Source organism: Choloepus didactylus, chromosome 1 (assembly GCF_015220235.1).
Source record: "Choloepus didactylus isolate mChoDid1 chromosome 1, mChoDid1.pri, whole genome shotgun sequence".
In the NCBI taxonomy this organism is placed as follows: Eukaryota; Metazoa; Chordata; class Mammalia; order Pilosa; family Megalonychidae; genus Choloepus; species Choloepus didactylus.
In genome coordinates, this window is record NC_051307.1 from 72,515,123 (window position 1) to 72,539,790 (window position 24,668).

Consider the following 24,668-nt stretch of genomic DNA (forward strand, 5'->3'; position numbering starts at 1 on the left):
AATCCCATTTTACAGTTTAGGAAACTGAGGCTTGAGATTTGGCAGGGTAAAGACACTTGTCCAAGGTCACACAGCTAGCAAACAGCTAAGCCAGGATTTGAATCCAGGTCTCTCTGACTCCAGAAGCTCCAGCTCTTTGGCTATAAGCAATTCTTCCTCTACTGGGGACCTTGGTTCATAGAGACCCTATGAACATGTACTGATGAAGCAAAGATCAATAAATTGCATAGCTTACCAAAGATACACAATCCCAATAGAAAAACATGTTTATTCCATAAGAAGTGACATAAAATCAAAATGTAATTATGCCTCTCAAAATATAAATAAAAAATAAAATCTACATCAATATCCAGTGTTTGTCATTCTTACCAGACACACTTTACCTATGGAAATAGTCATTCTTGTTGCCGACACAAATGCCTTTTTATTTAGTGTAGCTGCCACCTGAACTCTCCACTGGGTAGTATTCCCAGATGCATCATCTTCTTATAACTGCTAATATTTAAACATTTTTTTTTTTTTTTTTGCTGGGTACTCCTAATATAATTAGCTTCCTACTGAAATTTCTGAGGCAAGCAAATTAATCTCTCCCAATCCCTCACGACTACACACAAACCCAAGAATTTTAAAAGAATAAAACTGACTACAAAAATCATAAAATGGACATATTCTAAAATAGCATTTTCTTTTACTTAAAATATAAAGCCAACTTAAAATTCTAAAGATTCCATAATCTAGTTTTTTTTTTCCTTAGCTGACTAAGGAAAACCTCTCTTCTCTTTAAAACAGCTAAACCTTTAGCACTCTTAGTTCCTGAGGTGTTCTTTTGCTCCCCCACTTTTAGATTCCTCCAGCATTGTGTACTGGCTGGTTCTCTCTTTATCCGTGATTCTGAAGGACATCTTGCATTATGCCGTAGATGACATTTGTCTGCTGCTAGACGACCGTAAGTTCTGTCAGCACAAGGATGACATCTGTTGGGTATCGCTTGCACTTAGCATAGTACCTGGCACTGAGAAAGGCACTCAATAAATGTTGTGGAATGAGTTAATGAATGAGTGACCCACAAAATTTAGTGGCTTCTAGAGCTTGGTTGTTTCTTTCATTCTCATCAGGATAATGGTTTGAGCTCTATTGGGTATCTTTTTCTTCTTTACTTACTCAGGACTGTGTCACTGGTTTCTCAGATGATCACCAAGACCATGGACCCAGCTCTTTGCTATTCACCACTTTGAGACACCTTCCAAATCAGTAGCTTTCCTCCCTTTGGAGTGCTAGAGGCAACTCCAGTGTGTGAAGGCTGGGAAAGTAGATACAGCCTCCAGATTTGGAAGGGGAGCCTGGATGGGATGGCAGGGGAGGGAAAAGCAGGGTGCTTACTGCTGTTTGCAGAAACAAGAATAGAACTTGCTCTGAACAGAACAAGTATGACCAGAGAGAAGAGGGAATGGGATCCTACCCAGCAATGAAGGTTTAGAAGGAAGGATACACATCCTTTTAGTCAGGATGGCCAAAGGAGACCTCATCCTAGCTGTAGCCACCGACTTGGTTTGTCTCAAGTGGGTGGGGACTTGGAGGGCTAAAAGACCCTCATCTCTCCTTTTAGGTGTTGGGACCAAACAAACTAGAGTTATCTACATTTAGGGAAAGGTTTCTTTTATTTTTATTTCCTCTCTGTCTCCCACCCCTACTCAGATCACATTTAAAAGCCGAGTCAGAGCAGAGTCAGCCAAAGGTGACTTTTGAAGGTATAATGGCATAATTCTTCCCTGAGAGCCTGCCTGCCTTCCCTCTCTCCTTCTCATCCCTTTCTTTCCTTTCTTTTTTCATTTCTTCCTTCCTTCTCTCCTTTTATATTGTGACAGGCATAGTTTTGTGTTTCATTTCCTTCTTTTCAAGGGCCAAAGTTCAGCATTTTAATAAATTAGTAACAGTCAATCTGATATTTGGTGAGAGAACCTTAGTAAGCCAACAGTTTAGAAAGTTTGGGTTTTGAATGAGGAAGAAGATAGTACTTAAGAAAAAAAGTCAAAAGATGGAAAAGGAAAACATCCCTTCCCAAACAGCTAAGTAATCCTAAAACCTAGAATCAATTTTTCCATTATATTATAAAAGAAAGTTCAGCCTAATTTTAGGAAAAATTTTTAATGCTTCGTTTTTGAGCACTATCACAGCTTTTTAATGCTGCCCTTTCTGGCAGACCAGCCTCAGTGTGTGTGTGTGTGTGTGTGTGTGTGTGTGTGTGTGTGTGTGTGTGTGTGTGTGTGTGTGTGTGTGTGTGTGTGTGTGTGTGTGTGTGTGTGTGTGTGTTTCCTTATTTTAAGTAACTCATATTACATGAGCAGAGAAATGAGTTGATACAAAAGCCATTATTTAGCACATCCTCCTCCTTCCCTCAGTTTTATCTCCTCTACATCAAAACATCAACACTTAGTTAACTTCTCAATTGTATGCCTCTCCTGTCTGTTCCATTCTGCTGCAGAAAAAAGCAACCTTGTTAGAATTAACTGTATTTCCTGAAATGCAATTGCACCTTCAGACAGTGTCCCTGGCCTACACCTGGTCCCTGAACCCTGAATATCCCACTTTATTTTGGGGGTTTACATTATAACTTTCTATTGGATGTTCCTTGCTGTAACCATAATGGTATAGTGATTCCAATAAATCCTTTTTCTTAAGCTAGTTTGAGCAGATTTCTGCAGAATGTAGTAAGTAAAAACTAAGTTAAAAAAATGTTAAGAGACCACCTAGCCACTCTAAATGAGTTAATATTTCCCAGACTTATTGAATAGAATATCTGAAAGTCTTGAGAAAACATGAAGATTGAACTGTTAAGAAGCAACTGAAATCCTTTTTGGAATGAGTCAAGGAATATAACAAATAAACATATAAAGAAATAATTTACTTCTGATCATACGCAGGTGTGAGGGCACGCCATAAACATTTTGAGTAATTCTAGTTGAATTTCTTGGGATTGAAGAAAAGAAGGTAGATTCTGCCAATCACAGAGTGGTAAGTTAGACATGGGGCCTAGATAAGATTCTAGAAAGTGCTATGTAGTAGAATACCCATTCTATTCCCTTTCTGGGCTCACTTTTAGAGGACTTTCTCTGCCTATAAATACGCAAAGAGCAGCCCCCCATAACAGGTGAATACTTGCCCCCTCACCTGATGACACTGACAGGAAGGGAGGAGATGTGTTTTTGTTTCCACATCCTTGGGAGGACTGGTTATCCTTTATACCCTTGAGTTCTGGGAGAGAACCCCATATTCGTACAATTAATTTCCCTTTTTTCTTAAGCTTATCAGTGGCTTTATGGTCCTTGGAACTAAATGAAATCTAAGATAGGCAAGTGAAGGAAAGATCTGTGTGTACTTAAAAAAAGGATGAAGTAATTGCTAAAAGCCAGTATGGTGTCAGTAAGACTAGCCCAATATTATTTTTCTTTTGTAACTGGGTTAACAAACAGATAGCTCAGGAGCACTGTGGCTAATGTAGATGTTATAGATCTCTTTTTTCCACTTGCCTGGTTTCTCTCTGCCTTTTTTAGTGGCCCTCCAATTTTGTTTGGGGAAATTAAAAGCCTTCTTTACATGTAATCTTTTGATGTATTATTTTCTTAAAGCTTTATTTTGATTTTTAAAACATATTTGATACACACAAAATAATGTAACATTTATGTAAATTATAGAGCATAATAATAAAATGAACACCTGTGAATCCACCAAGAATTAGAATGTTACCAATATATTACATTCACCTAAATATGCCTGTCCTAACCTAACCCGTTGTCTTCTCCACCATTGCCCCATACCAGGTTGCCATGCAATCTTGGTGGAAGGTTCAAGCAAAGTGTCCTTTTCCCCTTAGCCAACGGGTGGGCACAAAGCATGGATAAAGCCAGTTGGACTCTCCAATCTGTTCTCTGAGTGGGGTGAAAAATGGAAAGGAGTTTAAGCAAATTCTTATGATATGCTAACCTAGAGTGATGTCGATTCCTGAAGTTGACAGTGTTCCTGGGCTTTCTGAGATCTGGTTCTCCAGCCTTTCCTTTATTTCTAAGAGCTATTCCATATCCTTCCATAATTTCCTGTTGTCTTTTTAACCAACCAGAGTTGGTTTAACCTGATAACCAAAGAACCTTCTCTGGTAACATTAATGAATGTGAATTTCACAAGTCTTCTGATAAAGTCTCCTCACGTATTTTCATGAGTGAGCTGCAAAAAATGGCTAGGATGAGAGTGAAATTACAAAATAAAGGTTACCTTTGAAGAGAAGTGGACAGGGATTGAACGAGACAAGGGGTCTTCAACTGTGTCTGCAATGTTTTATTTTTCACAAAGAAATCTGAGGCAAATAACAAGTTACACACACACGAAAAAAAAAAAAAAGAAAGAAAGAAAGAAAAGAAAAAAGCTCCCAGGTGATCAGTATATTATTCTCTCTAAGTTTCTTCAGGTTTAAATAATAAAAACGTAGGTGGAATTAGGTGTACCTCTGACAAGCTCAACTATTGTGGCCGTGGTGGAGTGCTGATTAATAGATCAATGTTAATCTTTGAGAGCTGTGTGCTCTGGGTTCTTCTTTTGACAATGCTTTAAAAAATGACTTGGGAAAAACATAAAGAAGGCATCGAATTTGTGAATAAACCAAAGATGGTGACCTCAAGAGCAAATATGTTAAATGAAATAATCGGCATTCAAAAAGATTGGCAAAATGGAATGCTGGGCTGAACCTTATCAGCTGAAGAAAATAAAATTTACCATTTATTGTGTGCTTATTATATGAAAAGCATTGTTTCACATATTTTACATATATTATTTTATTTAATCCTTACAATAGCTTTATGAAGTACATATTACCATCTCCTTTACACATGAGGAACTAAAGCAAAGAAAGGCTATGTAATTTGCTCAAGCTGCAAAGTTAGGAAGTGCTAGAACCAAGATATTAACATATGTTGGTATAACCCCAAAGCCTGGGTGCTTAACTACCACACAATACCAGAGTTATAAAAGCATATGCCTTCATTTATTCCCCCAAATAAACTAGACAATATAGAATGAGGATACATGGCTTAGAATGTATTTTTGTTTGTTTGTTTTTGAGAGTAAGCACAATAGCAGTCAGCAGAGTGATGTGACTGCCAAAAAAGCAAATTCTTTCTTAGGCTGCACTAGTAGAAATATTGTATCAAGGATGAGAGAGCTATGGGTCACGCTGTACTACACACTACTGCAGCCCCCACCCCCTGCTCTGGATATCACCCTGGAATGAGCACACCAACAAGGTGCAGCTAATTCAGAAGGCAAAGAGCAGGGTTTGAGAGGAGACCAAAAACTGTGTTCTGGAAAGAATACTTTAAGGAACTAGACTGTTCAGCCTGGAAAAGTCACAACTGAAGGCCCAGGGCAGTCATGACAGATGTCTTCAGATATTTCAAGTGCCACATGGAAGAGGGATTAGATGGTTTGGTGAGGTTTTAAGGGAATAAAATAAGGAGCAATGGGGAAAACTTAGGAGAGAAATTATGTCAAAAATTGGAAAGAATTTTGTAGTGGTCAAAACTGTCAGAAGATGAAATAGACTGTCTTGCGAAGAAGGCAGTTTCCAGGAGCTGGATGTATCATAGCAGAAGTCCCTTGCTGGGGATATTGTTGAAGCTTCTAATGGGATGGTAGCTAGAAGGATGCCCCTCCTAATGATAAAGCCTACTGATTTGATGATAAAATCCATTAGGGTAAAATCCTCATCCACTTAGAGACCAATTTTGATGGCAAGATCTTCAAGTGACTCCCTGGTAATTCTTGTCCCCATCGCCCCCTGAAAACAAACAAACAAACAAACAAACAAAGCCTTCAGAACTGGGAGTCTAAAACCTCGTTATTAATCCAGCTCTGCTATTGGATGGATAATCTTTAGGGAATCATTTAACCTTTCCCTGTTTATATCTCAGATGTAAAAGTTCTTTAGAAACTTAAAATCAGTATGCAAGTATAAGATGACTATAATGTAAGTCCTGTTCACCATACACCAGGATTCTCATCTTTCTCATTCCTAGATTCTTTCTGATCTTTCTTAGTAATGCTGATTTTTTCTTTCTTTTTTTCTTTTTTTTGTTCATTTTTTTTTACAAATCCATGTTGAGTTACTGTTACATGTTAGACAACGTGCAAGTTACTAGGCACTGTTGAAAAACAAAAAGATGAAGGAGACATCATTTTCCTCAAGGTGTTTGCCATCAAATAGAGATCTCTATCAAAACACAAATAACGTAATACAAAGGAAAGTATTTTAATGCCTTAAGAGCAATGTAGACAAAAATGCCACAGAAGGTCACAGAAGAGTGGGAATTCCAAAGATACTTCACCTAACATCTACTTAGGAAAACGGAATTCTCCTTTCTCTCTTATCCCCAGCTCTGTTGGGACCCAATAGAATCTGGTTCTCTTAGTGAAGTTTTGCATAAATGCTGAGAAATGGTCCAAGTGTCTGACTTCGTTTTTAGTCCCCCTTTGTATTGGGCCTGAGGAGAGGCATATGGTTTCTCTATTTTTCTTTTATAGAAAACAAACAAAAAATAAAGGTCAGTAAGGTCAAGTACAAGTCATAAATTGTTACGTAAGGCAGACCCTCATCCCTGCAACTATCTAGAGTTTTAATCCACAAAGCAAGGTTTGTTTAAAAGAGTGATTTATTACAAGCTTGCTTTTTTAGCTGCTTAATGATGCCCACCCAATAGGATGCTTGTTTTATTCTGGGATCAGGCTGATTTCCCTTTTATGTGCAGAGATGCTGGTGTTGGTAGAGCATAGAATAAAAGAAAATTGTATACACTACGAAGTTGCCACAGGTTCCATAAACTCCATTTAATAGGGAGTTGCAGAAAACTTTCTGCAAAGCAGCTGCCATTGGCTTGTATGTGTGAAAAATAAAAGAAAATAATATCTATCAAGTGCTTAGTATGTTCCAGATCTAAGCATTTAAAATGGATTATTTTATTTCGGATTACTCTCATTATAAGGCCCCATTTTGCAAATGAAGAAACTGAGTCTTAAAGTGATTCCGTTATTTTTCCAAGGTTATATAGCTAGGAAGTGGTAAAATCAGAATTTGAACAAAATTGTATAAAGTAATATATAAAAGAGGAAATAAAATATTTATAGACATTTAGTTAAACCTACACACCTGTATATGTACATTTACACACACACTTAAATCTACTTTCTCCAAATTATTTTATGTGGCTTACAACAAGAGTCATTTAAAATAAAAATTAATAAAATGGACAATCAAGTTCATGAAAGGTGGAAGACTATGCTAACCATGTAAGCTCAACATATGGTTGAACATCATCTGTGAAAATGAGAAAGGAAAAGGGCAGACCTTTTTAATGCCATTTTATCCATGAAACCAACAATTATTTATTATTTTTATAACCCCATATTATAAAAATTAAATCAACTCTTTGAAAGCTATGATTTGTCTTGATCACATTTGTTAACTTTTGAGCATCACTCACATTTAAAATTTCTTGATACTGACTCTTAAATGAGATAATAACAAATCTAAAAAGTACTTCTTAAACTATAAAATACTACATTAAATTAGGTGTAAGCCTCCTTTCCTTACTTAGTGGGAAGGCCCTATCTATCATACAAGAGATTAGAATTTTATTTCATTACTTTTTCAAGGAGTGTGCACTAAGTGCCTAGCACAGAGAAATCTGTCAACAAATGTTATGCAAAAATAAAAGTATAATAAAGCTTATACTGCAACATGATGCCCAATATACCACCAATATTTAGTATGTGCTGGAAAAAAAGTGCCATTCTCCCATTCCAATTCCAGTACTAATGACTTGAAAGGAGTAGTCTTTATGCACTTCCTTATGCTCTCTTGCACTTTCACCCTATCCTTCCTTTCTTTCTGGCTCATCCCTGGTCTGTTAGTACCTTGCATGCATTAGGTCAGTGGTCTCCAAACAGGTGTGCAAAACCCAGGACATACAGAGATTTATGACTATTTCATAGATGTGTGGGAAGAAGATACAAGAATTCTAGTCAAACTTTTAATTTCATGATTTCTCATTTAGTTTTTGTGGATTTATGCTTTATAATAACAAATGGTATATATCCACATAGTGGCACATGTATTTAATGTATATATAAACATACATTCGTTGGGGGTACATGCTCAAATATTTTTTACTAAGAGCAGTACATGATCTAAAAGCTTGAAGACTATGGCTCTAAATAATTCTGCTAAGCTAACCCAAATTCAACAAAAAATCTTAGTGACCATAAAGAAACAGAATGTTTTCCCATGGTTGGGGTTAGGCATAGAGGTGGGGAGTGGACTGGTCTTTTATATTTTTCATAAAGTAAATACAGTGGTAAATAATGCACATTTTGCCCAGCTTATCAAATACAGCTAGCTATGTATGTTGTTTTTTCCCTCTTCAAAAGGGAGCACAGTGAAGTTCTAAGAAAGTTTTTCTGGTTTTTCTCCCATGTGCCTCTCATCTCTGGATTTTACTATTTGGAAGGAAGGACTGTCAAGTAACTCAAAACTGGGCTGGGTTTAAGTTCCCTTCTGTGTAATATCGAGGAGGTTATATAATTTCTCCCTGTCTCATTTTCCTTTTGGGTAAAATAGAGATTATAATACTAGCACTGACCTCAGAGCAGTGTAATGTGGATAAATCACACTTTGTTCCTTTTGTTGACTAAATGTAGAGAGTCATTAATATAACTTTGAAATCAGTTAAAAATATGTTGATTTTTATATCCTTTTCCCTTTAAAAACTATTTTCCTTTTTAAGACATAACAAATGAAACATCCCATTCCTAAATACCATTGTTTGTTTTCTAAACTTCATAAACTTAATTTTCTCCCCATCTGTTATTCTTTCCCTCTATTTCACACACACACACTCACTTGGTAACTTTAGCGATGTGAAAGAAAATCCTTAAACCACCAACTAAGAAATAAAAGGGGATTTATTTCAAATTTATTTATTCAAATTATTTATTTCAAATTTCATTTATGTTTTAAACCTATGCATCTAGGCTATAAAACCATAGTGTTTCTTTAATCTTCAAAATGTTTGAATTTCAGAATAGTTCACAGATTCTTAAATCAGAAGGAACCTTAACAAACTGTCTAGGTCCTAGGGTAACGCTTGGCACTTAGTAGGTGCTGAACAAATATTTAACGAAGGATGTCTGGAAGAAACTTATTTAAATCTTAAAACAACATAACAAAGCAAAGCCAACCTTGAGCATTAAAGATGCTAAATAACTTGCCCAGGGTTACTCAGCTAAAGAGATGGTTCTAGAATGTATATCTGTTGGCTTGTTTATATCAGACTATCAAACATAATCTGCCAAAGATACATCACAGAAAAAAAAAATCAGGAAGAACAGCCCTTAGGTTCACCACCTTCAAAAGTCATCCAACACATGATGTGAAATATGTAAAGAAAAGATCAATATATATACATATATATATAAAATATAGAATATAAATCTTGCATACACTGAACCAAAAGATCTATTTTTAAGGAACAAGGTCAATAGCGAATCTTCCATGACTTATTCTACTTTATAGTAGTTTGCATGCCCACACAGGTGATGGCAGTTCTCTGACCAATCTAAAAGTAGACTGGTTATTTCAGCAAAATGTTTATCTTTGTTTCCGTGTATTGTTTGGTTGATTTTTATGAATTTACCTACGAACGAGGCACTAGCAACCTCAAAGCATGATAGTCTTAATAAACTCATCTTGCACTATTTTGGCCTATGTGATAGCTAACCCATTGACCAAAAGAGGGGGAAAAAAAAAGGAAAAAGAAAAAAAATTCAAGCTAATAAAAGCCTATCTCGGCCACTTGTTGTTAGCCAGGTCAGGCAGTAAAATCATAACACAATGCACGTCTTTCCATGGGGCACCACACGGCAGCGATTAAAAAAAAAAAAAAAAACAAAACCCTCACTTCCATATCCAGTGGAGTTGTAGTTTATTACCATAACCCTCCCAAGTCAAAAGGACACCAGTTTCAAGCCTTGCAACTTGGTGCAGGAAGGATTTTTACCCTTTACCCCACTCTGCTGGGCCTCTCTACCTGTCTTCTCCTACTGTCTACAGGTTCCGAACATTACAAAATAGAAAATGTGATGATCTTTGTGTGTCTCTGTAAAATGTGTATATGTGTGAGTGTGTTTGGGTGTAACAGGCTTCCTGTTTGGCTGCCCGGCCTGTCCGTCAAGGCGCTGGCCAATGGCAGGCTGCCTTATACAAAATGAGTGTTTTCAGTCTCTCTGGGTTGCATGTACTGTATGTGGAGCAGTGTACAGTGAAGCGGAGGCAGAGCGGCTCCGTGAGCTCCTCTCCACTTTCCCATAGAGCAACCCTGACTGGCCGCTGAGGGCGAGCCACACACACACACACCCTCACGCCCGGCGAGCCCGGGAGGTAAGCGCCCCCCATCCCCAGCCCTTCCCGGGCGCTCTCCCCGCACTTTCTGTTTTCATACTCACTTGCGAGCCGCCGGGCTGCAGCCCCAAGGACTCCGCGGCAGGAGCAGCGGCGGCGGCAGCGGTGGCGGCAGCCGGTAGGGTGGACTTGAGGAAGACGGAGGGAACCCCGCGCGTCCGGAGCCGCCGCCAGCCGGCCGAATCCGTGGGCACTTTCCCCCTCCGCCAAAACTTTGGGTCGGGAAAGGTCGGGGGCGAGGGTCGCGGCGCCCGCGCTGGCGGGCGGGCGGCGGGGGACGAGGAGGCAGTGCCCTGCGAGTGGGAGGCTGGGGGCCGGGCTGGGGAGTAGTAGGCCAGCCAGTGCCAGGCTGCGTTTGCAACCAGCACCTCTCGGCACACAGGCAGCGCCGCTCGAGAGGGGCACGGGGGCCGGCGAGCGAGCAAGAGCAGCGGGAGGAAAACAACAACAGAGCCCTCACGCCGGCGGGCGGCTCCTGGCCGCCCGGGGAGCCCCAAACTTCATCTCGGCGAAAGTACGGGAATCCCAGCTCCGGCTCGACTGCCGGGGAGGTGGGGCCTGGGGAGCAGGGGCAGGGGAGGAAGGTAGTAGGATCCAGTCCTCAGCGGATTTATTAAACGTTTCGTTTACGTTGGTGACCAGAAACAGCAGCACAGTTGCTCGTTCATCTGGAGAGTTGGGATTTGGGTGTTCCGGCCCCGTGGTTCGGTGCCCTCTCACCCCCCACCCCTAACCAAATGCGCGGCGAGTAGAGAAAGTGCTGTTTTAGTGCCAGAGTAGCCAGGAGGAAGAATAGGGGGAGAGGGGGAAGAGGGCGAGGGAGAAGGGGAGAGAGAGAAGAGGGAGGGAAAGAGCAAGGGAGGGAGTGGGGGGGGGCGAGAGAACGAGAACGGGAGGGTAGAGAGGAGGGAGAAGAGGAGGGAGGCTATGTCAGGATTTTGCTTGAATGTGGGATTATGTTGTGTCAATAAGTTTAAGGTGGAGAGAGCGAGGCTGGGGGTGGTGGCGGAGGGGAGGAAGAAGGCCTTGGCTGTTTAAAGTCTTATTTCTGAAGGTAAGTTATGGCATTGCATGGTCGCGATGACAGAAAACTTGCAGATCCTTTATCCGGGGATGGGGTCGATGCCTCTAGAAAGAGCTCCTCAGTCCTCTTAAGCCACACTCGTTACACTGTTATTTGCTGCGATCCGGGTCGCTAGTAAATTACTGAAATCAGACTCGAGGTTTCTTTTCCTCCTCCACCTTGTCTCGCTCGCCTACCCTCAGAAATTCAATATATATACATATATATATATTTAATTTTTTGGTATTGTCTGAAACTTAACGTAACTGAGACCAGACCCAAGCCCTATAATGTACAAGGACCCTGAATCCAAGAATCTGGAACACGTTTACGTGTGAAATATCTGCGATAATTTCTGCTAAATGAGGAAGGTAAAACGAAACGATGCAAAAAGCTAAGACACAACATGTACGACAGAGTAGGGGGGGTGGAGAGGGAGAAACGGAGAGAAGCTATTTTTTGCTTTCTTTTCTGTAGAAAGGAAAATAAAGCGTGCATTCCTCTTCCCTCCTGGTGTGTAGGGTCTAGTCAATATTTTAACTGAGGACAAATTAGTCCAGGTGGATCTTGTTGAAAAGTTTCGCGAGGAGGGGTGGAGGTGGTGGGGGGGGGGACGGAGGGGAAGGTGGGTGGAGGTGGTGGGGGATGGGGACGGAGCGAGCTCTGCCTCGGCTAATGGTCATTGGCCTGGGGCTTTGAAACCATTGCCTGTCCTGTTAATGACACGTCCAGTTCTCGTCTCCCGGCCGCGGACGCCGAGCTGCGGTTCCCGGGGCTGGCTGGAGGGGACTGGGGTACTTTCCCGGCGTGAGGAACGGCGTTCTTCGCCATCCCTTGGGGTTGTCCACTCGCGGCGTCAGGGCCCCCACGCGCGCCCCCTCCCTCCGCGCGCCACCGCTACCGCTGCTCGCGCTACTTTTGTGGCCAGTCCGAGGCGAGGGGACGCCGGGGGTCCCCGGTGAGGACGTCCCGGTGCGGCCACCCAGCGCCCGGCCCCATGCGCCCCGCGCCGCGCGGTCCAAGCCCGGAATGGCAGCGCCGGGCCCGGTGGCGGCGGCGGCGGCGGCGGTGCCTCCCCGGGGTGCAGCGGCGGTGGCGGCGGGATCTTCGCCGGGCCCGCGGGAGGAGGAGGAGAGGGAGGAGGAGGAGGGGAAGAAGGAGGAAGAGGAGAAGAGGGAGGTGTTTTCTGTCCAGACCGCCGCCAGTTCGAGCGGACATGGGGACCAAGACACCCCACTCGTTGCTCCTCCGCTATGGAAAGGTGTTTAGCAGACTTTTACGTCCAGAGTGTGGTATTTGCACTTCATTTTTTTTTTCTCCCCCTTCTTCCCCAAAGCAAGATGGACTCTATTCCCTGTGTCTTTCTCCCTCTGCTCTGTCTTGTCAGCCTTTAAGATAGACATTTTGTACTAAGATGCAAAGTTGATGGTGACCAGCAACAAAGCCAGGGTGGGATCCCTCGCTCTCCCTCCCTCCCTCTCCATTTCTTAGCTCCCCCACCCCCCACCCCGACCTAGCAGACCTAGTGGCCCTGCACTTGCCGCGAGAGGCTCTAGCGAATGTGTTTTCCCTGGTCGGTTCCCGATTTCTCATCTCAAGATTGCGACCGGGCCCAGGCGTTTGGGCGACGTCTGTGGCCGCCCAGGTCCGCAGGGCTGAGGGCTTCGTTACCTGGACCTGCTGCCGCCTCCGCCGTGCTCCTGCCGGCTCCTGGGCAAGGCAGAGACTCGGGCTGCTTATTGATCGCTATGATTTGGTTACTGGTGTATTTGTTCCTGGGGGCGGCAATCACTTGTGCAAGTTGATCGCGGTGTGGATTTTGCGTTTGCAGAATGGATCAACTTTCTGCTTTGTATATACGGGGAGTAGGGAGTAAAGGTGCTGGCACCCTGGAATGCCAGCTGGGCTGCTCCCCATTCTCTGCCTTTGGATTCTGGGAGGCTTTCCTGACCCACGATTCCTGCGTGGGGCTTGGAGAGAGGTGAAGGGTTGTTGGGGAGGTGAACTCACGTTTTTGGGTTCTTCCTGCATAGACGTTAAGGGCACTTGGGACTCTATTGTAAAACCCTACCATACTGATGATGTACCTTTATTTGATACTTTATAGGTCACTATCATATGACAAAGGCTTTGCTGCAGTTCACCTTCCTCTTCGTGTACTTTCCATTTGCCTTCCTGGGTAAGTATGCAAACTCTTCATACAGGGAAGCTGGATGGGTATTAGTAATAATATAAGGATCCCTGTTGTTCACTCAGAGAGATGCTTTATTGGGGTCGCAACACCTCCAGAAAGCTTGCCTCGCTGAATTTCGCACAGGAGAAGTCAATTTATGATTCTTAGTATTGAGAATTCATCTGGGGGTCATTATTATTATTTTAAGATGGTGACTTTAAGCTTTCCTTCGTGATTATCTGCAAGTGTTTGTCATTTGAAAACTTATTGTCAAATAGGCATTTAATTGATAATGACATTTTACACAGTTGAAGGTCTATGAAATTTAATGCTAGACAATACTGTAGAAAGATTGCAGGGTATGAATGGAGAGAATTATTAAAAACCCAAGGAAACATTGTGCAGAATGCCCCTCTAATTATAGTGACTGACATTTGCTTACTCTCTCCCAGGCACTCTTTCTTGGGTAAACTGTATTGTTTGTGTGACAGTTACTTTTGGAGTGGGGAAGGGTGGATTGGCTAATGTAGTATATCTAGCACTTAGCTGTAGTAAATGAACTATATTCCAAAGGTAAATACCTGTGTCCAAATTGTTCTTAATTTTATTTGAAATTGGGAATATTTTAACAGCCTGTGTATTCAATATATAGCAACTTTGAAATATATGCCCCCACGTGGAAAAAATTGATGAAATGATATATGTGCGACTACATGCATCTAAAAAGTTTGTGAAATAAAATGGTCCAGGTGAAAACTGAGGTTTTAAAGTGTATTTTAAAGCAACATGGTGAGCTCAAATTGTCGAGAACCACCTTGCAAGTTTTCCCCTCCATGGTAAGGAACACCCGAGGTACTCTGGGTTGCTAACATGTTAGTTGCACTAAATTGTGTAAATCAGCTCTGGTGCTCTGTAATATTACTATAGTGAGGATGGAGATTATACTTTGTTAATGAAATTGAACTTGAACTTAGTTTTCCATGGAAGAAAATTTAATGACCTGTTTTGTTTCCTAGCTCACTGGGACATTGTTTACATTACCAAAACGTTGTGTTTGAGTAGTAAGAGGAATTAAGTATGAAGACCAGGCCTTTCTGGTAGTCTCTACACTGTAACAAAATAAACTTGGACATTAATGAGTATTTTAGATGATTCATGTAATAAAAGCTCTGTGTCCAATGTTTTTTATGGACTCCAACTATTATATTATTTCAGATAATTACGTGCTTCATTCAATTGGAGATTTCATAATATGCCACATGTATACTAGGCCAATTGAAATGGTCAGAATGAGATCGTTCTGTAAGATGAAGTTAGTACACGCTAAAATATGTGAATTTCAGCATCTGATTTTTTTAAAGCTTGTTTAGAGAGTAGTTTTTCAATTTTAAACATATGGCAAAAGTATTCAAAATGCATTCCTGATTACTAAAGAACACCGCATTTATACATGTGAGCCACATTATTTTGTTCACTGGAGCAAACTTTTAATGTTAATTCTTTACCTGTGGAAATGTATTGTGCCAATTCTAAAATTAATGTGGAAATTAGTCATTTCTAGAATAAAAGTTATCTGATGAACTTTTCTATTTTTTTTGAGATATAAAATAACTGTTCCATTACGAACAATATTTTCAAGGACAGTCTTGGTCTTTGAGGTCAGAGAAGTAGATTTTAAAGTGTAAAACTTGTAATAGTGATCTAAAAAGTCATAGTGACAATGAATTATCAGTTAATGGCATCTAAAATGTCTTTATTAGATTTGAGGCTTAATTATCAAAATAAGAATTTCGTTAAAGAAGTTCTTGCTTCTATTAAATGAAATTTCCAAACTTCCCATTTTATTATTCTGCAAATCTCTTACTAAAAAGTTTTGAAACTGAAATCTTGATATGTATTTCACATGTTATGCTGGCTATTGAAAAGGAGGTTCATCTAGATTGTTTCTGAGTGTTACATCTTTGGATGTACTGTGGCACTTTTAGGAAGAATCTTCCACTAGAGACTTAGATAGTAAAGAAAAATTTTGAGATCTTATTTAAAATTCAGCTTGATCTTTGTATTCAAATTAAAAGAAAAAGATGTTCCAGGTTTAAGAGTTTGTGAGGTAGCCTTTATTTTAATATAATTTGAAAAACATTTAATACCTTTTATCTTATAGACTGGATCTTTATCCTTAATCTTTTGAAATAGAGGAAATTTGTTTATACATTGAATTTAGAACATAGCTTTGACTAAAAGAGATGATGTACATTTAATTGTGGTTTGCCTGTGCTGTAACTATGTAATTGGTAAATTTTTCTATAGTAAAAAGGAACAACAGGTCTTAAAATAATGTAATGAAACTCATAAATATCTAACTCAATTAGTTGGCTCAAGTATTAATAAAGCCACATTTTCCAGTTAAATACCAAACACGATTACTAAATATTATCAACCAACTTACTTGAAGTATTCCTTTTCCTACATTTCTCTGAAGAGCATGGGTTAAAAAGCAAGGGTCATGTTTGTAGGTGGATCTTACTAGGAATGTCCATTACTTTTCTATTAGAAATCTTTAATAGAATTAGTAAAGGCCCCACATCTCAAGCCCATTTTAAAAAGTCTCATTATAGGCATGCCTGTTTTTGCTATACTAAAGGAAATCCCTGAAATTATTATTAGTGCCTCATAAATGTGCAGACAGTTTAAAATTGGGATATTTAAATACTCTAAATTACTAAATTTAGCCAATGAATTTTGGCATATTACATTATCACAACTTTGCATACCTATATTTTAAGACTTAAAATTAAATAGGCATTTAACTTAAGAAGGAGACACATCTCTTGAACTTGTAGTTTGAAGCCCACCACATTTTTGTTAACGTTTCCCATTCAGGGCACTTTTTAAAATAGGTCTTCAAGGCAAAGGGTATTTCTCCTATATTTTTAATCGGATTCCTTCCCCTTAGTATGAAATGAAAACAAACCCAACTCCAGCAAAACCATTCTAACTTAACTGCTTAATTTTTTCATATGCCCCAGGTAAATCATATGCAGGCTATCCTCAGACTACACTTGGAGAAACACTGCTCTGAAGGTAGTAAGGACAGAGGCTAAACACTGAATGCAAGTTCTTGCAGCTTGAAGATTCTGTGACTATAATTCAGTCAGTAGGTTTGTACTTCCTCAAGGGCAGTTACATATACTGTGTCAAATTGTAGATATTTCTGTATTTTTTGTCGTACCAGAAGAAAGCACTTTTTGAATACAACTTCACTCAACATTCATATCTGTTCATCTTGCCCCTTAGAAGGCAATTTTTAGTTCCTTGAAATGTCAGTACATCGTTTTAAAACTGCAAAGATATATCCAGAAAAGTCGCATGTATTAATGGGGTTTTGTTTTTTTTTTCCTATTAAAGGAAAAGATAAGGTGATGAAGGAAGCACTAGTTACATGAGAGAAACCCCAGAGGTCATGCCTGTAAAGGATTCTTTATAAAAGCACATGTAAATAGAGAGGAGATGAGAGAATGAAGGAATTAAAAAAAACTTGAAGATTTAAGTATAGACCATGAAGCATCGACACACCTACCAAAATTTAAACTTAATAATTTCAAATATGCGAGTCAGTTCAAGTATCTAGATAGTGAAATAACTTAAGACAGTGAAGAGGGTGTAAAAGAATACAAAGTAAAACTTAATCAGAATGAGTTGGATTTTATGAAGTCTTAGAAAACATTGAAAGTGTTGTAAAATGTTGGTTAAGTATTTCAACCGATTGTCAGACAGCCCCTTGGATGAAAACGTTAAGGAGTAAAACAGAAACTCCTGAAATGGGAGAACTGAGATGCTAAAAAGGACATACAATTTTGTTTTTGTTGTAAAAGAAAAAATTAAACAATGATAACTTATTTTAAAGATGAAATAAGTAGAATAGAAACTGTTTAAAGTTTTTTTTTAGTTTTTTAAAATTTCATTTTAATAACATATATGTAACCTCAGATTTTCTCCTCTAACTACATTCAGATGACTGAGATCTCTGGTAAGAAATAACTTACTTCCCAATCCACATATAAAAACAGAAACAGTACTAACAGCAATGCCCTCTGATATTTTCTATTCCTATCTAATCTTTACAAATCCAGTCTTTTCTGTACTATTTTATTTGAAAAAAAAAAAGTCATCATCCACTAAGTTGATGTTAAGACTTACAGTTTAAAAAACACCAACCTAGAGTGTTTGCTAAAAATGGAGGTCCCGGGGTCCCAATCCCAGATATTCTGATTCATTGCATCTGGGGCCCAGAAATCTGCATTTTAATAAGTACTGCAGGTGATTTGAAGCAGATGAGTGGTATAAGGGACAGAAGGCTAAATATTGAATGGGAGTCATGCATTGTATGTGGTGTTAGAGTTCATTGGCTGTTGAGGTCCCTTCTAGCTTCTAGATTCTGTGGATGTATTTCAGTCTGCATATTTACACAAATGAGAGTGCCCTCGTCATCCTCTAGATAGTCTGTAGTAGCAGATATTGTACAAAGAGCAGAGGCTTTGCCAGGCAAAGAGCTCTGCTGCCTCTGTTGCTTACTACCTGAGGGACTTTGAATCTACACATCACCTAGTCTCTTAAACTTCCCTTATTTTATGTGTAAAAAGGCAATATTAATACTGAGCATGCAAAGTTGTAAGAAGTGTAATTACACAAGACAATAATGTATGTAATGACTCATTTACAGCACTCAAGATATATCTATTTTTATGGTTGTAACTCACCTTACCCCAGCCCCACTAAGTTTGAAATTCATTGAAACTATTCCTTTTAATTTTTGTTTTCTTTAAAATGATTCTTAGCCCTATCATGATACACTGGTGCATTTTTTTACTAGATGTGAGGTGTCTGACAAGTAATATGTTACTGAAGGAAATAATAAGAAAAACCTGAAAGAAAAAAAGGAAAGAAAAGCTGAGGCATACCGCAGTTAAATACAATGCACCTTCAGATTTGGGAAATAGTTTTTCCCGACTCTTTAAAAATCAGAGTGACATAGCATAGGATAAGAGAATAGCTCTTTCATATTTCAATGTAGTTAGTTGACACTACTGGACCCTTTCTCTGATGGCTTTGTAGAGCATTAGTTCTCAGCTTTTTTCCACCAAGACACAGGTGATTGATGTTTACACATGGGGCATTATGATTTCCCTGATTTTAGACATAAAAGAAATGTGCTGTGGGTTTTACAGGTAGTTCAGTGTTCTCAAAACCACTCCTTTCCCCAGTGCAAGAGCTATTAGAATACAGGTGAGATGATGTTATCATAAAACCTTGAAAAATACATATATACACACACACATATATGTGTGTATGTATACACACACACACAAGACATGCATATATGTATGTTCATCATGTATGTATATTTGTATATGAATATCTCACTTTTATGTATATGTATATATAGTCATTTGCAATTTTTGGTACTTCGTTAGTAATTAATGACTTGCAGCACTCCTCTCACAGCCAGTTAAAACTTACCTTTGTATGTAGGCTTGAAAACTGAGAAGCATTATGTTTGGAACACTTAAATTGCATTGCACAAAGTAGGCACTTAACTAAAAAAGAGGGGCAAACTGAGAATAAGATGAATGAAAAATACACTAAATTCCTGAAATCTCAAACAATCTAAAAACCAAAAACCAAAAGCTAGTGCAAATGCAACACGTGGTCAAATGCAAAGGAAGTGCGGAAGACTGCAAGTATCAGGGTTCTTAAATAATATTAGCTTACTCAAATGCACAGTGCCTCTAACGTAGAACTTTATTTTTAAATAAAATACATGTGAATAAGTTAAGTAACTTGCATTTCCCATTTTTTGAGGTTATATTTGCCATGAACATCTTCTCACTTTGCTATACTTCTAATTTGCTGTGCTTTCTGATTTGTGAAAAATTAATAAGTTCTTCATATTTTGAAAATGCTTGTGTAGTTTGATCTGTAGCTCTGAAAAACTCTGAAAAACTAAATTTTTTTTCCCCATAAGTTTGTTATCAAAACTCACTTGGTGGCAAAACCTGACCTGCATTGTTATGGTACTGTTTAAAGTAGTTTTAAAGCCCATTTAGAAAGAATATTCATATATTTTGCTGTAGAAATGTTAATGTGATTATGGAGTACTGCTCTGGATCTAGCTATGAATGTTATGCAATTTGTGCTATTATATGCACCATTTTACCTTTTTAAAACCTACAAAAATCTGAATCCTGAAGCATACCTAGACCTTAAAGCTTTCAAATAAAGGACTATCATCTTGTTATGTTAACTTCCTTAGTCCACAGAGTGAAATGATCTGGTATTGCTCCATTTAGCACAATGAGAATCATTTTGCTAATTTTGATCACTGATCATCTGCACACTTTGAGTTGATTGCAAGAATTATGGAAGGTTGCTTAACATTATATGGTAACTCAGTCAAACTGTTCGTTGAAACCCAGTGGCTCCAAATATAAAGGAGTAAGGCAAAATGTTATAAAATCAGATAAGCAAAGTGGTAGTAGTTAACATCAGTTGCACCTTCTAAGTTGGATAGCCAGAAAGGCTCCTAGTGAAGAAAAAACACAGGACACAGTTAAGTCAACCTTGCCTATCCATTTTGACATTGTGATTCTTTTTTGTTGTTATGGTTTTTAGTTTTATTAAATAACACCTGAAGTTTTTCTAACATTTGAAACTTCTACCATGTTGAATGGCTCATATAATAAAATGGTGACCAAAACTCATTATAGTTTATTGTTATAAAGCTTTCATGAATGGATTGTAATTCCTTTTATTGTATTGCCACTTGCACCTTGCTTTTTGATTTATCAGGAAAGCAAAAATAGCAAGTGTCTTCTGCAAATTTAGTCTGTTCTCAAGTGAGAATGTTTTGGGGTTGCAGTTGTTCTATAAAGGTTTGAGGTACTTTTATTCAATAATTGATGAAATGTTAGGACCTTGCTTACATTTAATTTCCTATAAAAACACCACAGAAAAATGAAAAGTATGATATGAGGAAGAGTCTGTATGACACTCTAGGAATAGAATACTAGCTATATCTGGTCCATTATTATGGTAAGGCCTAAATTGGTCTTCATTCGGTATAGACTGAAACTAATGACTAAAGAAAATTTTCCTTCTTTCATTACTTATTGACATGGCTATATCCCTTCGTGTAGGAAAGACACAGATTAATTCAGAGGAAGTCTTGTTAACAGTGCTGATTTTTTTTAATATTAAAAAATGCTGAGTTGTTTTTCAATTTGGTATACCTCTCAAAACACATCCAAGTGTAAGTAGTTTTCATTGATTGCAAAGGAGACATGGTAGAACTTGGAATAAAATGAGAAAATCTCTACATCCAGCTGTCAAACTTCGAATATCTTTTGAGTTACTGAAGTTACAATAACCCTCCACCTCCCCCCCTTTCATCTATAGCTGTATCTACTATTTATCTATCTCTTTCATAGTCCGTTACTGTATTCATTAAGGTACATCTGTGATGCTAGCTACAAATGTTTGTGAATGGAAGTAAGGAGTTGAAATTTTGACGTTTATTTGAATTTAATAATTAGTTAAGCACTTTCAGTATTTACCCCTACACATACAATAAAATTGTTGATAAATGAGTTTGAGACTTATACAGTTCCCTACATAGAAGTGTCAAGGAGGTAGGGATTATGAGGCTCCTTTAGCAGGACTATGGGAAATCAAAACATCTGTTGTTTTTATGAAATAAATTGAAGTAAACTCACAGTGCCAAACATTTTTGTTTTTTAGGGTATAGACTGACTATACAATTTCATTTATATTTAAGGGAATGTTGAATGCCGATTTTTAGAAGAATTATCCAAATAATATTTTACATTAGGAAGAAGGGAGAAAGATGATTTTGACTGAGGGTCTCCTTGTGAGGCACAAGTTTTATATATACAACTTCGTTCATTTCTCATGACAACTTTCTAATGAGAAGGTAACCCTATTTTAATGATGAGAAAAGCAAGTCTCAGATTAAGTTGTCCAAGGTGACACAGCTAGCAAGTCACAGTGTCATGCTTAGAATGCCTTTCTGTAGTGTCACTCTCTCCTGGGACTTCTCTATACTTACCTGCTTTTAGGGCCACATTCCAAGATATTAGAAATGAAACAATGGGGTCACTTTCAGCCAAGAATTTCCAATTTTTCTTTCTCCCAAAAGAGAAATCTTCTCCCTTTGGAAGTGATAACTGTTGGAGTTCTGTTGCTCTATCACTTTAAGGTGCTGGGAGAGAGTCTCTAAGCTGGGACTGTGTAAATTTTCATCTCTGTCTTTTAAAGATGGAACTAGCCCCAAACTTAGTTTACGAATTGATGTTTCGCCACCTTTCTTTCTGGTTGGTATATCTAATATAGAAATGTCTAAATCAACTTTCATTGTTTTTAATATTTATTAATTCCTCTGATATGTCAGTAGAAATCATTCCTTCTTTCTTGGGGAATTGACTTTTCTTAGCCGACCATTATATGACTTTTGTACTCTGGCAATTGTAATACTTAATTGGTGAATGTATTTTACTAGATGAATTTAAAAATATAACATGGATAGTGTTATAAAATAGTTTTTTGAAATATTTACTTTGAAAAGAAATTCAGTATTTGTGGAAAAATAAGCAGGTTCATGGCCTTCTCTTGAGAGTTCTGATGAACAAACATGAATTAGATATAGGGTCAATAAAAAGTACTAATTCATCAGTTTTGGAAAGTGGCCTATGGGTATTTTTTATTTTTCCTAAAAAACCTTTTTCTACTCTGATAAGTAGAAGATATTTTATCAATTACACGTTTATATACAAGTAGCAAACCATTTAGAAAATAAAAAGTAACTTTTTTTGCACTAACAGCCCTATTCAACTGAAATTAAATTCTTTTTATCTTTGCAAATTCAGCAAGTGAGGGCCTAATTCAGATATAGAAGATGAAAGTTTTGTAATTCTTTGATTTTTTTAAATGACTTTTCTCTTTCTCTAATCCATGAAACATGTAAATAAGTGTTTACCTAATTTTGCAAATTGTATTTTGCAGATGATGGTCTTGTTAAGAATATGCTCTTCTTGTATTATTTTAGCTAAATGATAATTTACCAAAGGTGTTTGTTGTGTTTCATCCTGCTACCATATTCCACTTCCAAACTATTCTCATTTAAGTAGGTTGCTAAACAATTAATTTCAGTGCTAGGGCATTTGACATCTTTCTTTTGACTTGTTTTCTTGGGTCACATTTTTCTAATTAAGTAATTTTGTCAAGTGTTGGTGAGACTCAGTAGCAAAAATTATCATTTAATTCAACATTCATAGATTGAGTGCTACAGCGTGTTGGTGCTAAGTTAGACTTTGGGGATGTAAAGACAAGTGTGGAACAGTACTTGTCCTCAAATCAAGCATGCTCTACTGGCGGGAAAAGGACTGTAGATAAAACTATTATGTAGGTCATTTCATGCTAATTGTTCTAATAGATGTGGCGTAAAAATAGTGCTGCATAAATACCAGTGAAAACCTGGCTAATTCAACGTAGGAACGGGATGTTGAAATGGGTAGGAAGTTTCTTGCTATGGCACTATTTGCCCTAATTACCATTAAGGTTATAAAACTAATTTGACCCAAACTGTGGAGTGGATTGTAAAAAGCAGGCTTCTAAACCTTTTTTGGCTCTTATTTAAATGTGACTGCATCCTTTTGACTTCTGGTATATTTAAAAGACTGCTGACAATTTTTTTTGCAGATCTTTCCATTTATATTAAAAAGTCATTTTACAGTTAATTATTTTGGACTTCTTTTCATTTATTATTTTTAATGTCACAATGTGTAATGATAACATGATTGAACTGAGGGGAAGTGTTTTGTATAACATCTCCAAAGAGAGTTCCAGAAATACCAAGTGATGTTAAAAGCGTGTTAGTAGAATAATAAGTTTGAGCTAGATGCCCAGAGGTCCAAGCACATGCCAATAAAATGTTATAAACCAGTATAGCAAAGTAAATTATACTAATTAGGAGTATAGTAATAAGCTTTCTAAAGCCCAAATAGTAAACACAACATGGGATTCTATATAGAGGGGAAAATGTGGTTGTTGGTTTTTTTCCATGAAGGATTATGTATTACAAATTATATGCAGCAGTACTTCTTTCAAGCAGTTTTCAGATTTTTCAGGATGTTTTTAACCTGTACTTAGAGTTGGGACTTCTGTAGTTTAGTAAGCCATGGGACAAAGGGCACGGATGAGATTTGTCTTCCTTCTTTTTATGCAAAGGGGTCTGAGTCTGATCTTTGGATTCCCTTTGCCTTTATTCAAACCATCATTATGGCTTCTTTTAATCATGACTTTTGGGTTTATTACACCTCAGCTTTTATGTGTTTTCTGCTAGTTTTATTTCCTGCCCTTTTTTGGCTGGTCATTTCAGGACATCAGTTCCGTTTAGATTAAAACTTTGTTTCTAAAATATTGTGCTCCATGTTCCAGATGCGTACCCTGGGTGCTTTAATAACAAACAAATAATTCATAAGTGAAATCCTAAAGAAGAAGCTGATCTGGGAAATTATTTCTGCATATGCTCACAACATCAGTAATGACCCTAATGTTTACATTAAAGCAGCAAGAGGAACAGAGGCACAAGGAATAATAACTTGTGACACTTTCTTCCATTCTCTGATTTGGGGCTGTTTGACATCATAGAAATGCATCCATTTGGATCTCGTGGATTTTGTTATTTACCAGTCCTCATGGAAATAACGAACTTCTTTGTAAGTTTTGCATGTAGATGTACATTCTCATGTTGCTTGGTACAATATATTCTTAATAGTTCCAGGGAACACGTTCAGATTGATCATAAGGCTAGAGGTGGTTTTTTTGTTGTTGTTGTTTTTTAATAATCTACCTTTAGATTC

General features: G+C 38.2%; 2 protein-coding genes across 16 annotated transcripts in view; one reads left to right on the top strand and one right to left on the bottom strand.

Annotated features, from left to right (window-relative positions):
• The window catches only part of LOC119515629 (basic proline-rich protein-like), a 575,210-nt gene extending 563,241 nt beyond the window's left edge, over window positions 1-11,969 (bottom strand). The window contains exons 1-2 of the mRNA XM_037811751.1: window positions 11,894-11,969; window positions 10,543-11,098 (exon numbers count right to left, since the gene is read on the bottom strand). Coding sequence (XP_037667679.1) covers window positions 10,543-11,098; window positions 11,894-11,969 — 632 coding nt within the window. The remainder of the gene's footprint in view (window positions 1-10,542; window positions 11,099-11,893) is intronic.
• The window catches only part of BBX (BBX high mobility group box domain containing), a 312,533-nt gene continuing 298,205 nt past the window's right edge, over window positions 10,341-24,668 (top strand). For 9 of the 15 annotated variants that reach the window (XM_037835075.1, XM_037835081.1, XM_037835063.1 and 6 more), the window contains exons 1-2: window positions 10,341-10,477; window positions 13,669-13,740. The gene's annotated coding sequence lies outside the window, so the exon portion shown is untranslated. Of the gene's footprint in view, window positions 10,478-10,880; window positions 11,050-11,489; window positions 11,553-12,837; window positions 12,854-13,668; window positions 13,741-24,668 lie in introns of those variants that run through there. The other 6 variants (XM_037835086.1, XM_037835068.1, XM_037835065.1 and 3 more) reach the window with 5 other exon arrangements.